General features: G+C 48.9%; 1 protein-coding gene across 1 annotated transcript in view; it reads right to left on the bottom strand.

Annotated features, from left to right (window-relative positions):
- Nucleotides 1-11,243, bottom strand: part of SLC6A5 (solute carrier family 6 (neurotransmitter transporter), member 5) — an 83,001-nt gene extending 71,758 nt beyond the window's left edge. Inside the window, exons 1-5 of the mRNA XM_006865819.1 lie at nucleotides 10,968-11,243; nucleotides 9,039-9,572; nucleotides 6,138-6,276; nucleotides 3,161-3,292; nucleotides 2,629-2,802 (exon numbers count right to left, since the gene is read on the bottom strand). Coding sequence (XP_006865881.1) covers nucleotides 2,629-2,802; nucleotides 3,161-3,292; nucleotides 6,138-6,276; nucleotides 9,039-9,572; nucleotides 10,968-10,979 — 991 coding nt within the window. The 5' untranslated portion in view covers nucleotides 10,980-11,243. The remainder of the gene's footprint in view (nucleotides 1-2,628; nucleotides 2,803-3,160; nucleotides 3,293-6,137; nucleotides 6,277-9,038; nucleotides 9,573-10,967) is intronic.
- Between the last annotated feature and the right edge of the window lie 3,876 nt (nucleotides 11,244-15,119).

The following is a 15,119-nucleotide window of genomic DNA, read 5'->3' as shown; positions in this document are numbered from 1 at the left end:
GGGCTGCTAACCTCAAGGTCAGCAGTTCAAAACTAGCAGCTGTTCCATGGGAGAAAGATGAGGCTTTCTGCTCCTGTAAATATTTACAGCATCAGAAAATCTATACAGTCAGAACTGACTCCTTGGCACATTACCACCACCACCAAAGGATGTGAGCAAACTCCAGCCCAGTGGTTCTCACTCTTGGTTTGCTGTTATTAAGTGCCGTCAAGTCATTTCGGGCTCATAGTTATCCTGTATATGATTTCTAAGGAGTGGCTGGTGAGTTTGAACCACTGAGCTTGTAGTTCAAACAGACCTTGAAGTCAACTGCTTATCCTATGGGGACACACCAGGACTCCAGGTTACACCTGTGTTGTTGTTGTTGTTGTGTGCCAGCAAATCGTAGCGATCTATGTGGTTTCTGAGAAGCGGCTGGTGAATTTGAACCGCTGACCTTGCGGTTCACACTGACTTTGCAGTCCAACACAGTAACCCATTAACCCACAGTGCCACACCAGGATCTGTAAAACTTTAAAAACTGCAGATGCCTAGTCTTCCTTCTCAGAGATTTTGAGTTAATTGGTCTGGCCTGGGCACTGACGGATGATTTGATTTGTTAATCCACCCAGGTGATTCCAATGTGCAGCAACCAAGGTTGAGAACCACCACTCTAACCCAAGAAATCATCAACTTTGGTATTAAGATGAGGACACTGAGACCCGAGGAGGCTATGGGACACCTAGAGTTAGCCACACCACTCATTAATCTCACACCAGGGAACCCCATCAAATTCCTACCCCTCCCTATTCCTGAACTCGTCCAAGAGCATGGGAGTGGAATTAAATGGACACATATCTAGTCTTCCTTTTGTTGTTGTTGTCAAGTGCTATCAAGTCAGTTCTGACCTATAGTGACCCTGTAGAGAGTTTCCTTAGAGCAGCTGGTGAGCTTGAACCACCGACCTTGAAGATTACCAGGACTTCAGTCTTCTCTTTTAGTCTTATTCAAAACCTCCCTAGGTGGAGGCTGAGTGTGTGCATATATGTTTGTGCATATATGTGTATGTAAAAATACTCCAGGATAAGTTACTGTCTTTAATATGTGAATACCTTCTGGGTGTATGAAAGGAAAGAATTCACCTTTGTCTCTTAACCCACTTAAAGGGTCAAATATGACTTTAACTGAAGACCGCAGGGAGAAAAAACTGGCTTTAGGAACTATCACTACGAGTCACACATACAAAGATCACAGAAGACTGCTTTCAGTATGTTGTTGTGGCTAAGTGCTATCAAGTCAGCTCTGACTCATAGTGACACTGTATGGGGTTTCCAAGGAGCAGCTGATGGGTTTGAACTGCCGACCTTGTGGTTTGCAGTCCAATCCTGACCCTACAGTGCCACATCAGGAGTCCTCTCAGTATAGACTTAGCTTAAAGGTAATCATAGACCTGTGGAGAAAGCAGAAATGGCCTGCTTACAAGTTCCCATAAAATGTAGCAGAGCCTCCAAAGATGACTTTACCAAAACTTGCTGTTGAGTTGATTCGGACTCATAGTGACCCTATAAAACAGCGTAAAACCCCACAGGGTTTTCAAGGCTGAGATCTTTATGCAAGCAGAATGCCACATCTTTCTCCCTTGGAGCAGGTAGTAGCTTCCAACCACCAACCTTTAGGTTAGCAGCTTAAACCCTAATCAGTGTGCCAACAGTTCTCCTTCTGTACCTTCTAGGCTCTGTAGGATAAGCACTGGACTGCAAATCACAAGGTCAATAATTCATGCCCACTAGCCTCTCCATAGGAGAAAGATGCGGCTTTCTGCTCCTGCAAAGACTACAGCCTCGGAAATCCTATACAGGGTCACTGTAAATTGGAACAGACTTGAAGACACTTAACAACAACAACCTACTTTTCCACTCTTATCATATCCATCATTTCATTTTCTCCTTATTGCAACTATATGAAGTAGGTTAGGTAAAGAATTGTATTAGTATTATACTTCTCAAATGAGGAAATCTGAGATCCACAGAGAAGTTGCTTGATCCAGTACATGTAGGTAGTGGTAAAGATACCTTCGAGACCGGAGTCTTTCCCATATATCGCTCCTCAATATGTCAGCAAATCCCCAAGTACCAATCCAATTTCGGATCTAGAATGGCCTGTTAGGAATGCTCTCTGATACTCCAGGTAGACTTGGTCTAGGACCTACAGCACTGTGTTTTTAGTTGTGGCTTGCATACAAGACACCTGGGAATCTTGTTAAAATGTAAGTTCTCACTCAGGACGATTGGGCAAGAACCTCAGCATTTCTAACTAACTTCCAGATGCTGCTGTTTCTGCTATGAGAAACACACTACAGATAGCAAGATACTAAATGGTTTTGTTGAAATGCAGATTTCCCAGTCCCACCAAAGAGGAGCAGATGGGCCTATGAATCTTTCTTTTAGCCAACATCCCAGATATTGGCCCCTGCTCTAAATCATGAACTTTTTAAATTTTAAAACTAAGTCTGTTTGTTTTAATCCCCTGTCCCCAGCTCATATCACAGAGCCTGAAATATATAATATGGTCAGTGAATCATTGTTTAATGAAATAATGAATAGTTCATAAAACACATCCACCCTTTGAAAACATATATACCCAACTTACCTAATAAAAGTCTGGTTTTATCTTTGCATTCTGGTGTGTTCCAAGGGTTGTTACAGGAGCCCCAGGGCAGCACATACACAAAGGAGGCAAATAGGTAGAAAAGTGTGTAGCAAATAATCACATTGTAGTATATGGCTATTAGGACGGAGATGATCAACATCGCGATGCCACAGCCTGTGGAAGCAAAAATTCCAGGGTTCACTCCATCCCAAGTCCTATGAAATTCATATGGTTGGACAAAAGGAGGTGGGTGACCTAAGACATTGACTCTATTTTACAAATGAATCTGCTTATAATGGAGTGGGTTCTGTGTCTACTAGGGACACTGAGGCATCCAGCTAGGAATTGAGCCAGGCAAAGGATGGTCCTAGACCATTCTAGAGAGGGAGAAGGCAGAGTGGAGCCAATCGAATTTAAGAAGGAATGAGTTCTATTTACCACAGAAGTAGTTCTCCATCTCTTGGGTAAATCTTAGTGGTGACAGTGAGGGCAGAGTAAGGCCTGAGGAAGCTGGGAGACAGAGTGGACTTACCTTGTAGAGCTGGGATGGCCTTCCACACAGACACTGGCCCCTGGCTGGCAAACTGGCCCAGTGACACCTCTAGGAAGAATATGGGCAGCCCAGCCAAAGCTAGCATCATCAGGTAGGGAATGAGGAAAGCACCTTGGAAAGAGAGAGCCACATGTGAGAGCCCTGAGAGGTAAAGGCCGGGCTCTGGCCCACCTTGGGCACAATCTCTGGTTTGGGGACTAGGCTTCCTTTCAGTGAATTTTCAGGGATGATTTAGCTCCTTTTCTGAAGAAGCTTTTGATATTCCTGTTCAATATTTAAGAGTCTTCTTCCAGGGGTACCCATGCAAACACATTACTTGTTTCATTTCCCACAGGCTCTAGGGGTTGTGTGGTGGTGGGCTGGTTTATGATTTGGGGTTGTTTTTTTCTTAGTAAAGTACTTCAATATTCCAAAATTAAGCCGTTTTAAGGTTCAACAACTCAACGCCTTTGACTCATTAGTGGAGTCTGGGCCATCTGAGGACCTAAAGTAGGCCAAGCTGGACTCCAGTGTCCTCCTCCTCAGTAACCCAAACTCAGCCAACCAAGTTGGACCTAAACAGGCACCCTGGTACTCACCACCTCCATCACACATTCTCTCAACTTCCTTCTCCTTCTATGAAGTCCCTCTCATCCTTCAAGGTCAACTCAAATGCTCCCTCCTTGAAGAAGTCGCCTTTGGTCCTCCTCCAATACTTATCTGCCTTTCTCTAGCCACTAATCACTTAACACTATGCAGAAGTCTTATCTAGTCTGAAATCAACATTAGTTCATCCTTCATCTCTTTATCTCCCCCATCTCCCCTACTCTCCACTCCCACACAAAAAGCCCAAATTAGGGCAATAGTACCTGGTAGGTTCCTACAAACTTGCTGAGAATTCTCTAGGGTTCTTTCCCTTCAGGCTTCTTGGTGGTTGTTAGGGAGAGGGCTAGGGAATAGTGATAATCTTTGGAGAGGTTTTGATCAGCAAGGGCTGTTAATAGGTCATAGCCAATTCAGGGACAAGAAAACCCGTAGCTCACACTGTGTTGATCTTTCACTAGCCTTTCCTGACTGTTCACCAATCTCTCATCTTTATCCAGCTCAGGGGCCTTTGGTACACAGGGTTTCTCCAAGAGGGAAGGGGAGTAAAAGCGGGATATCCTGTCTTTCTCTTAAATTGCCTGTGTTTTCGATAAGGGCAGACGAGGATTGTGCAACAATTCTCTTTTGCTCGTGGGAAGGAGGAGGCGAGCTTTGCATCCCGTACTGCGGGCCCTAGAGCCGCAGTGCGGAAAAGGGCTGCCTCCCGCTGCCGGCGCCTGGCTGCACTCGGGTCCAGGGAATCCGAACCGCTTTGTTTAGCTTAGTGCACAGATTCGCACTTGGCAGATTCCAGGCAAGCAAAACAGAACACTTTCTCCCGCCAAATGCCCTTCCATCCCGCACCCACCGCCACCCTGGGAACCCACCCTCCCCGGGAATCAGGGTGGTTAAGCAGTTCACCCTGCAATCACTGGAAGCCACTTCCCGGACTCCTTTTGGGGGAACTCCCCGCGGAACCTGGCGGAAGCCATCTGTTGGAGAGCCTGGAGTCTCAATACACCTGTGTCCAGGGCACCCCTGATTGCACACGTTCTGCCCTAAGGCCCTCCGAAAGTCCTTATCAATTACTCTACTTTGGAATTGGGGAGGGGCGCAGGCCTATATTTTTCCGTTTTAATAGCCCCAGTCCGACACTCACTTGCTTGCTCATGCCCTGTGCATCAAAATCTGCCTGGAGCGGGCACATGAGACAAACAAGAACCACTTAGGCTGATAGGGTGAAGGCATGATAGGGTGAAAGGGGGCATTGCAGATCCTTTAGGTTCCACTGAGATGCAAATTCCTAGACTCCGGCTTTGCATGTTTACTTAGGTGAGGAAGGGGGGGTGAGATGCCCGAGCTGTGCAAGCAAAGGGGCTCCTGAATGTGCTGGATCCCCCCACTCCTCCAAGGGTACAGCAGAGTACAATGAGCAATAAAACGGGCAAACAGTGCCTAACTGATACCGGGTTTCACCTCCGAAACGGGTTTCCTTCCAAAGCAGATTGTTTTATCCATTTAGGACAAATGAAACGAAAACTATTTTTACTAAACGATTTTGCTGAAGTTAGAATATGGCCTGCTGGCACCCAAATGGGGTGTGATTCTGGGCGCTACTGAGAGGTGTCTATTCAAGCTCCAAGAGCACCACCCCAGCCGCTCCCTCGTCGCCCTTCCTGGCTCTCTTACATTCCTCGCCCCTCTGGACCCCAGCGCCCGGTTCCTAAGTCTCGGGTTTCCAGGGTATTATCTTAAAACGACAGGAATACGGGACTCTAGGATTGCACAGCCACAAGCTCTAACGTCATTTAAGTTCGCAAAGGCATCCGCTTCCGGAATCCTTGTCCGATACACTGAAGTTTAAACTTTCAGGCGTAAATGCCCACTTTTTCAGGACCCAGCCTCCAACCCTAACCCCAAGCTGGGCCAGTGTAGAATCACTGGGCCCCAGCCCTTTCCTGCACCCCATTTATAAGTGGAATCTCTGGAATCTAATGTGGATCCTAATGGCCGCTCCTGCTCTCCAGCCTTTGCACTAACACGGACTGGGAATGTTGTTGTTGTTGTTGTTAAGTGCCGTCAAGTCGGTTCCGACTCATAGCGACCCTGTACAGGGTTTCCGAGGGTGTAAATCTTTACGGGAGTAGAAAGCCTCATCTTTCTCCCGCGGAGCGGCTGGTAGTTTCGAACCGCTGATCTTAAGGTTCGCAGCCCGATTCGTAACCACTACGCTACCAGAGCTCCTTAACACGGACTGGGAATAGGGGTTAAAATATGAGGAGGCTGACTCGAGCCTCCCCTTACACACGACCCCTCGGCTGGCTTCGAGTCCCCCCAACCCGCGAGTGCCCGCCCCACCTCGCCACGGGCGGAAAGAGCGGAAAAGCCATACCTCCCCCGTTCTGGAAGGCCAGGTAGGGAAACCTCCAGACATTGCCCAGCCCCACTGCGTACCCCACCATGGACAGGATGAAGTCCAGTTTGCTGGACCAGTTCCCTCGGGCCTTATTCTCATCCCCTTGCTCGTCCTCCTGGGGGCGGAAAAGCACATTGTTGGATAACAGCCCCAGGGCTGGTGCAAGCAGGCCCCATTCAGCACCTCCCCCCTGATGAGGGTCCTTCCCACAAGCAGGCCCCCACTTTTCAACCGAGGATGCATCGGCAAGCAGGATCCAAATTCTGAACAGAGGATGCATCTACAAGCAGGGCCCTCACCCCTCAACCCTGCACTGAGGGTCTTACAGCAAGCAGAACCCCAATTCTAATCTGGAGAGCCACCATAAAAAGACCCCAGAACCCCTCTTTCCCAAATCCTGCAGTCAGGGTACACCAGCAAGCAGCTCTCCCCAAACCTTGACCAATAGGCCAATTGCAAGCAGACCCTTCCAACCCCCAATCCCTCACAAAGAATTCATTTGGCAAGCAGGCTCCCAATATCATGCCTAAAGTCCCAGCAAGCAGGTCCCTAATCAACTCCTCCTGCCAGTAAACCCCTGACTGCACCTCTTCCCCCAACACTTCCATCTTCTGTAGTCAGTGGCAAGACCAGAAAGGGAGCTGTAATGCCTGAAGCCAGCCAGAGCCCCTACATCCCGACAGCTGTCAATATCTTACAGGTGGGAACGAATTTATGCCTGGTCAGCTAATTTAAGGGAGCACTGGGGCAAGGGAGATAAACAGGAAGGAGACTTAGGGGTGAAACCAGAGTGGGGGGTAGAGAATGAGAAGATCTAAAACCTTGACTTCTAATCTAAACTTGACTACTAACCAGCTAGGTAGCCCCAGGCAAGTCACTTGCTCTCTCTTAGCCTCTGTCTCTGTAAAATGAGGGATTTAGAACAACAGTCTCCTGAGGCACCTTCCAGCTCTGTGAATCTTTGGGGCTACTTCTTGAAACTCACTCTAAAATGCTTTCTGGGATCACTAGAATTGCTCACTACAAAGCAGAAAAATCTGGGGGAGGGAACACCTCAAACAAATGTTGCAAGTGTTCGCTTCCAGGGATACATGCCACTGCACAGCTTCTACCGCCTTTGTCAGTCTCTACCTTCTATGTCAGTAACCTGGCATGTTTCACTTTGTTCTACAGGCCATGAGAAGAAGCAGCTATGGGAAGGGAGACCAAAACCTGAAAGATGCTCAGGGTTGAAAATTTGCTGGACCTGCATCTTTGGGAACTAGGGACCAGAGAGAGCCTCTTATCTTTAACACTGTCCCCTGAATGTAACCTTCTAGCCCTCTCAACCCACCCTCCAATTCTTCCAGGGTTGAGAAGGGTGGGAGTTCCAGGGAGTTCTGACTCCTTTGCCGCAATGCGGAGGTTAAACAAGACACTTGAAATGAATTTTCTGCCTCCTTCCACCTAAGGCATGCTCTCAGAGGCAGTTAATACACACAGACCAGTGCTCCAGACATAGATCCCAAAAGCAAGGGCAAACAGAAAAGTCATTTGTGTTTATTTCTAGTTATGAAATCTTGCTATGGGAGCCTGTGACTGTGTGTGTGTGTGTGTGTGTGTGTGTGTGTGTGTGTGTGTGTGCATGCACTGGAGTGATTTGGGCTGGATAAAAACGGAATCCTATAAAAGGGCATGTTCTGACTGCTAGACACATGCCTAGTGTGCGGGAAGTAACAAAAGGCAGACAAGGAAAAAGGGAAGAGCTAGAGTGGGCTAAACAAAGACAGAGTAGAGAAGAAATTAAAAAGAGTGTGGGGAGGAGGGGAGGGGAGGACTACATAGAGGAAAGGGTCACCAGGAACAGAAGTAGCTGCTGGTACCCAGAAGGGTGTAGCCTTATCCCTAACCCAGAATTAGCTCTGTAGACTTTCCATTTCTCTGGTTGAGGTAAATTAGCACCAAACACAAGGATGGATCCAGGTGTGTGGAACCTGATGCTTATACAATGGAAGGAGTCCTCTTTCAGGAAAAAAACCTATGATGACAAAATTGGGTACAGGGCCTTGGAGGCCCAATGCAAATGGAAGGGTCCTGAAGTTAATTAGTAGCATTCAGTAGCCTCATGGTGTAGGATAAGCTCTGGACTGCTAATCACAAGGTCTGTGGTTCAAACCCACCAGCCACTCTTCAGAAACCCTATGCTGGTGGTTATGTGCCATGGAGTCGGTTCCAACTCATAGCGACCCTGCATAGGGTTCCCGAGGCTGTAAATCTTTACAGTAGCAGAAAGCCTCATCGTTCTCCAGCAGAACCACTGGTAGTTTCAAACTGCTGACCCTGAGACTAGCAGCCCGATTCATAACTACTACACTACCAGAGATCCTTCATAAACCCTATACAGGGTTATTATGAGTCAGAACCAACTAGAAGACACTTAACTACAGCAACAGACTCAAGGTAAACCAAGTTTAATCAAATGCAATCTCATATGACTAGTAACTCCCAGTGCAAAGGGCTATACAGAACTGTAAACCATTGTTCCCCTGGAAGTTTTTTCTTTATTTAAAAAATGAATTAAAGACCAAGTTGTTGGCAAGGGAGTCTGCCTCCACTACTTAATGTGTTCACGATCAGATTCCTGGTGTCACTGCGTCTCCAAAGAGGCCCTTAGCAGGCAGCTCATATAGTCCCTATCCTTCTGGCCTCCGTGTACGTGCGCAGCCCTGAACTGGCTACCCCAGAGCAATGCGAGCTTCCAAAGCCCCAAAGCTTCCTCCCACCACCTGGCACTGCCAATCCCTCTCCCCATCAGCACACGTGCACCCGCTGACGACTGAATCGCCACAAACGAGGCTGGAGAGCAGGAGCGACGCGGGCCCAGCGCACCCTGCTTACCTGGGCGACAGCGCTGACAACGCTGCCTGGGAGCACGGACGTGATTCCATCCGTGCCCAGCACCACGGTGCTCCGGCTCATATTTACCCAGCCCACAGCCGGGGTATTGTTCCGCTCCAGGGTACCCTTGCCCACACTCACGTTCGCATCCTCCTCAGGGCCGCGCAGAGCTGGGATCTTACAGTGCAACGCGTTGGCAGGCGCGGCTCCCCCAGCCAGAGGGGCTGCCTGTGCGCTGTGCGCCTCGCTTAAGTCCCGCAGAGCCACAGAGGCCGCTGGCGCCCGCGCGCTACTCAGTTTGCAAGCCCCCATTCCTAGCCGCTCGGCCTCACAGGCTCGCGGGTCCGGCGACTGGAAAGTTTGCGCGCCGGTGGAAGCAGACCTGGGCATACGGGGTGGCGGCGCAGCAGCCGCGGGTAACTCCTGCTCCGGGCTCGTCCTGAGCGCGCAGGGGCCCTCCGGATGACCAGGCGCCGCCGCCGCTTCCAAGCTGTTGGCTGGTTGGTTATTCATTTCCTTGGGAGCACCGCAATCCTGCAACCACAACGTCAAAATTCGTGCAAAAAATAGTGACTGCAGCTTTGAGACTATCTGTACTTATATATGGATATGTTCACAACTCAGATGCAGACATAATATCTGGGAGAGCAAGTTGGAATCTTCCCCCCCCCTCTTTTGCCAATAAAACACTGCAACCAGTATTTCTCAATTTGCCCGTATCTCAATCCCTAGATGACACAAAAAAGCTAACATTCTCACTGATAGAAGGTGAACGAAACAGGAGACAGAAATGTTTTTGGCAGTGGGAGGAGAGGATAGAAATAGCCCTAAGGCCAATCCCTCCCACTTTGGATTTCACATCACGGCGGTAGGATGCCCGCTTCCTCATCACCATTGTAGAAAGATTCTTTAATTTTCCGCCCCATTTCCTTTGTCATTCAACAATGCACATTGCCCTTTTTTCCCCCCTTTTATAAGCGATAGACAAGCTGTGACCACAAAGCTGATGCCCTGACACCTGCGAGTGCTGGAGGCCAAATCTGTTTTGCGAATCCAGAGCTCCAAAACCCACCCCCGCTCGCTCGCCAAGCAGGTAGCAAAGGCAGGGGTAAAGATCACTACTAAAATTACAACAACAATAAATCATTAACAATAGTGATAATTACCAGACTTAAAACATAAGGTAGTAACCGATTCTGTTATCTTACTGTACCTACATTCTCTTCTAGATTCCCAGAAATGTGAATGAATGTAGAAAGGGTTTTGTTGTTGTTTTTCAAGCATAGCTATTCACATCAGTCTAATATCTTTAAACTCATCTCCTTTCTTGGGGACCAAAACTCATGACTAATTTTCATTTACTTTCTCCCAGTTGAGTTTCAAATGAAAAGAACTGCCAACGGTGGCTTTCTTTCCATTTTCCCCACTCTCCTAGTGTTATCTTCCAGAGACTCCTAAACCTTAGCACCCATAATCATCACGGCTATACAATAAAAATAATCATAATACTTCCGTTTTAACAGCTGGTCTCTCGTTTACCCACCCCCCCTTCACAAATGCACAGATCACAACTCTTAATTTTCACCAAAACTAAGTACCTTGTCTACAGCCAGCATTCCAGTCTCACTAGCGTCTAGGACCCAGAGCGACCCGCCTCTGTATCAGCATCTGGTTTTTCAGCACCGAGGACAGTGCCCGAAATCGCGCCAGTTAGGAGCTACAGCCAACCTCTTTGGTCTAAGTCTCTAGAATCTCTTTCTAAGTTTAGGCCAAACTCCCAAGCACAAATATCTACCTTCGAGAATTGTTGTCCTCCACATCCCAAAATACTCGGAACATTTAAAACAAAAACACATCCAAAAAACGAATCTACCCTTCCCCATCTCCTTAGCCCGCTCTTCACTTAAAAGAACAAAAGCAAACACTCACCATGTCTGACATAGACAACAGATTAAACCGGTACAGAGTGAAACCAGCTATCGACAAGACTGGCTTTGACTCCAGCAAGACAGGGGCTTTCTATATCTCCTTGGGAAAGCCTGGGTTTGCGTCAGTGCAAAGCAAGGTGCCCTTCGTGTGACATTTTCTTGATAATACAAGTTTGATAAATCATTTACCACTTGGATTCGAGTTTTAAAGGAACAACAGCCGAGAAAGCTCTGGTCAGTAGTCACTCCCGCGAGAGGAGGCTGCGTGTTCAGCGTGACTCATGTGGGTCTGATTACTAAACCGAAGCAGGAGGGAGGGGACAACAGAAGTTTGCCTCCTCCTAATTAAGGGGAACATGAGAGGGACACGTCCCACTGCGTCCTAGGCTAGACGCAACCTCAGCCGCCAACGGAGCGGATTAAGTTTGTGGGGTTAGAGATTGAGAGGTGGTGGTAAATCTCTGTGGTGTCTCCGTCTTTCTTTTCCACTACATCCCGTCACTTTCTCCTCACATCTACAGGTATCAGATTCCCTAAAAAGAACGAGGGTCCCTCGGCTCATAGCACCTGGTCTTTGCCATGGGTAGGGCCGGTTTTGGTGCTGCATTTACAAGGACTTGGCCCACTGTGCAGAGCAGACTTCAGGTTCCACAGCCCTTTCCGCAAACCCTTTCCTATATTACCAGTCTAGGTGGAATCCTGAATTTTCTCTTAGAAATTTAGATGAAGTATTAGCATTCCTATTTTTCTCTGTTAACAAAATCAAAAGAAAATCCTGACACAAATTAGATCTGTTCTCCTAAATTCCTCTGAAATGTTTTGGAGAAATCAAAAGGAAAATTATTTCCAACGCTGATCTACTTCTCAGATCACTCTAAGGGTCAAAGAAGACCCAATCTTTCGTCATCCCCTTTCAATAAAAATTCCTTTGTCAGATCTGATTCTTAAGAGACCCTCGAAATCCCTACACACCAGGAACAGGGTTAACAATTTAACAATTCCGGAAGTGAAAGGAGGACATTCTGCCATATTGCAGGTGGGGGGTGGGGGAATGGGGGGTGGGGATGGGGGTGGGAAGCGGGAATCACGGGAATAAAAAGATAGACTTTCCCGGTTGGTACAAAGCAAAGGTTATAATCACAAGGAAGGGAAAGCACCTTGATGGAGAAGGTGTAGATTGGAGAGGAGGGGCAGTTATGGGTAAATCACTTTCCAGGCATGAGAGTCTGTTTTGGGGAACCACTGACGCCCAGGACGAGAAGCTACGGAAAGTACTGTGTCTGTTCCCTGCTGCCTGCAGCCTGAAAACAGCCTTGGGGTCGTGTGGTCATACTCGGCCTGGCAGTCCCCACGTGGCGGGAGAATAAAGACTGAGCAGCCGCAGGCAAAACCATAGTAGCAGATTGCGGCGGACGCCCAGGGCTGCCCCAGCTAGCTCAGATGCCTCTGCTCACTGCCTTGTCCGCCTGGCCCTTCCGAGCACAGCTGGCTTGGGGACTCCCTGTCTACACTGTCCTGGGGGTTGATTGTTTCTCTGCGGAGACCCTCTGTGCGAGCCACTGTGAAGGTTTCCGGCCGTTATTAATTGTAGTTTTGAGCTAAAACTTACTGAACTCTCAATCCTGAACATTTTGTAAGCGCTTTCCACGATTTATTCCATTTAGTGTTGACATCAGCTTGCTTTTTTTTTTTTTAAAAAAAAAAACTTTTTATTGTGAATTGAGCGAAGATTTGCAGAGCAGATGATGAGTTTTATATTCAACAAATGATATACTTTGCTTCATTATATGATTGCAATCCCCTCCATACACCAACAGTGACAGCATTTGGCATCAACTTTTGAGAAATTAACCCAATTTTTAAACTGTGAAAACTGAGGCTCAGAAAGCCGCTTTCTACTCCTGGATCACCCCAAAATCTCTACACTCGTAAGCGCTCTACAACAGCCACGCAGAGGGAACCGGGAATTGGGTAGTGAGGAGTGTGTGTGGCCAGGGGCGGGTGGGGGGTGGATTCGGTTGGCTCTTGCGGGGCTGCAGTGGCCTTCGGCTGTAAGAGCTGCACGTCGGTGGTCGGGGCCCAGAATCCCACAGGAGCGTGCGCTTCGACAACCCGTGGACACTGGAAATCACGTAGACTCTGAAGGGAGCCTGTCCGGTGCTTCTTCCGAAACCACCCCAGTTTCCAAGAAGCCAGACCATGGTGCAAGGCCACAGAGGACAGGCCTCTCGAGTGGAGCCCTAAATTCAGACTGACCTCCCTATGCGGGTTCCTTCACTGGAGCCCGGGGCAGACTTCCCGAGGGCTAGTCACGACTCGAAAAGCTCCAGCCAGTCCCCAAATTTGCATTTGAGCCGCCCCCTCAAGGGCCTGTGAGTAAGGAGTGTCCACCAGGCGCACAGACCACGCCAGCTGAAGCAGAAAGGGAGAGAACTCGGCGGCGGTGGCCCGGGCCTCGCTGACTTCTAGCTCCCCCTTTGGTCCCCGCCCCCGCCCCCGCCGCAGCGACCCCTAGTACTAGTGACGCCCTGCGCCCTTGCTCTGCCCCCAGGCCTGACGTTTTGCTTTGGGGGCCGTCCCCACTCAAGTGCGCACTTGGGTCCCCGCGTGGGACCCATCTCACGTCAGGGCCTGCAGGGGCCGGTGACGCGCAGGGAAGGAAAGGGGGTGGGGCGGGGTGCGGCTGGAGGAGATGCTGGAAGGAATCCCAACCTCCCGCTACCTCCGACCGCAGGATTCTAGAAAGGAGGGGCAGCGGGAAGAACAGAGGGAGGGTCTAAAACCCGGGCCTAGCAGGGTCGCTCTGAGGCCAGCTCAGGGGCCGAGTGGGGACACTAGAAGGGTCGGAATGAGAGATGAAAGAATGTGTGCTGTGTGCGGGAGGCCAGGTCAGGGCCTGAGGCCGCTCTTCGTGCTTACTGGTGTGTGTCTGCACCTGGGAAGCGCAGAGGATGGAGCTTCTGCATGGAGAGAAAAGAAAAAAGAAGCAGGCCCTCAGGACACCGGCCCCCGCCCGCACCCCCGCCCTGACTGTCCAGCAGCCGCCTGTGTGGAGTGATAATCGCGCCCGCGCGCTGCCCCCGAGAAGGCTGTAAATCCGCATCCATCACCGCAGCAGCCAGCCATTCGGTCGGAATTAGCCAGTCACTATGGCCTTAATTACTTTGTCAAAGATGAAAAATTGTAATTGATTTTGTCCTCGATCACTTTGTCCCCCCTCATTGCCTTCCACTGCTGATAAGCAAATAAATAGCTATTTTTGAGAACCCATGTCCACCCAGTAGAGTGGGAATAGCCTACTAGAAAAGAAGCCATAAGGTGGCGGCCCTGACGCTAGAGTTTCTGCCAAAACACAATGTTGGAGTGTACCAAGGGGGAATCTTAAGCAGCAGAGGGTATGGAGGGAGGCCTTGTGGAATCTAGTCGCAGCCCTTGGTCCTGCTGGTGAAAGAACTGGGAGGAAGGAAAACCCTGTCTTTAGAGGGCCTGTTCAGGTGTTAGCAGATTCTGGTAGCACCATCCTTCTCTGGTTCTCTGGGCTGCTGAGGGAAATAGCCATCAGTCCCATTCGACAAAAAAAAAAAAAAATGGCAGAATTTGCCTAAGGACAGGGGGCAGAGCCAGGATTTTTGAGGCCAGATCCATGTTGACTCCAGTCCACCCCATCACTAGGGACACAATGCGAGGGCCTGCGGTTGCGTTCATGTGACTTTGATAGGGGAACTGTAAACCCCTACTATGCATTTAGATGATGAATGTGAGGACTTAGTGTGGGCTTCAGGTGACACTGCCCATGTCAAGAAGCCATGCAGTATTTTCGTCCCACTTGTCTACTACTGTTGGTTCCAATGCAGTATTCAGGGTTGCATTCTGCAGACAGACTGCACCACTTCTAGCTCTGTGACCTTGGAGGACCTTCCCAATGTATCAAATAAGGATAGTAAGAGTATTAACCTATATCAAAGGTTGCTTGGGGATTAAATGAGCTGTACAGTGAAGCACTCAGATTGGGGCTGTCTAGGTGGGATGCTTTCAATAAGTGACTGTTGTTATTCAGTCTGGATGAATCTTTTTGTGTCCCCCAAGTCCTTCAGAGTTAACAAATCAATAAGTTCTCTTTCCTGGGCTCGAAGGTCTAGTGTAGGTAGACTCA

The sequence above is a fragment of the Chrysochloris asiatica genome, unplaced genomic scaffold (assembly GCF_000296735.1).
Source record: "Chrysochloris asiatica unplaced genomic scaffold, ChrAsi1.0 scaffold00083, whole genome shotgun sequence".
Classification (NCBI taxonomy): domain Eukaryota; kingdom Metazoa; phylum Chordata; class Mammalia; order Afrosoricida; family Chrysochloridae; genus Chrysochloris; species Chrysochloris asiatica.
This window is presented reverse-complemented; position numbering and strand designations above follow the sequence as displayed.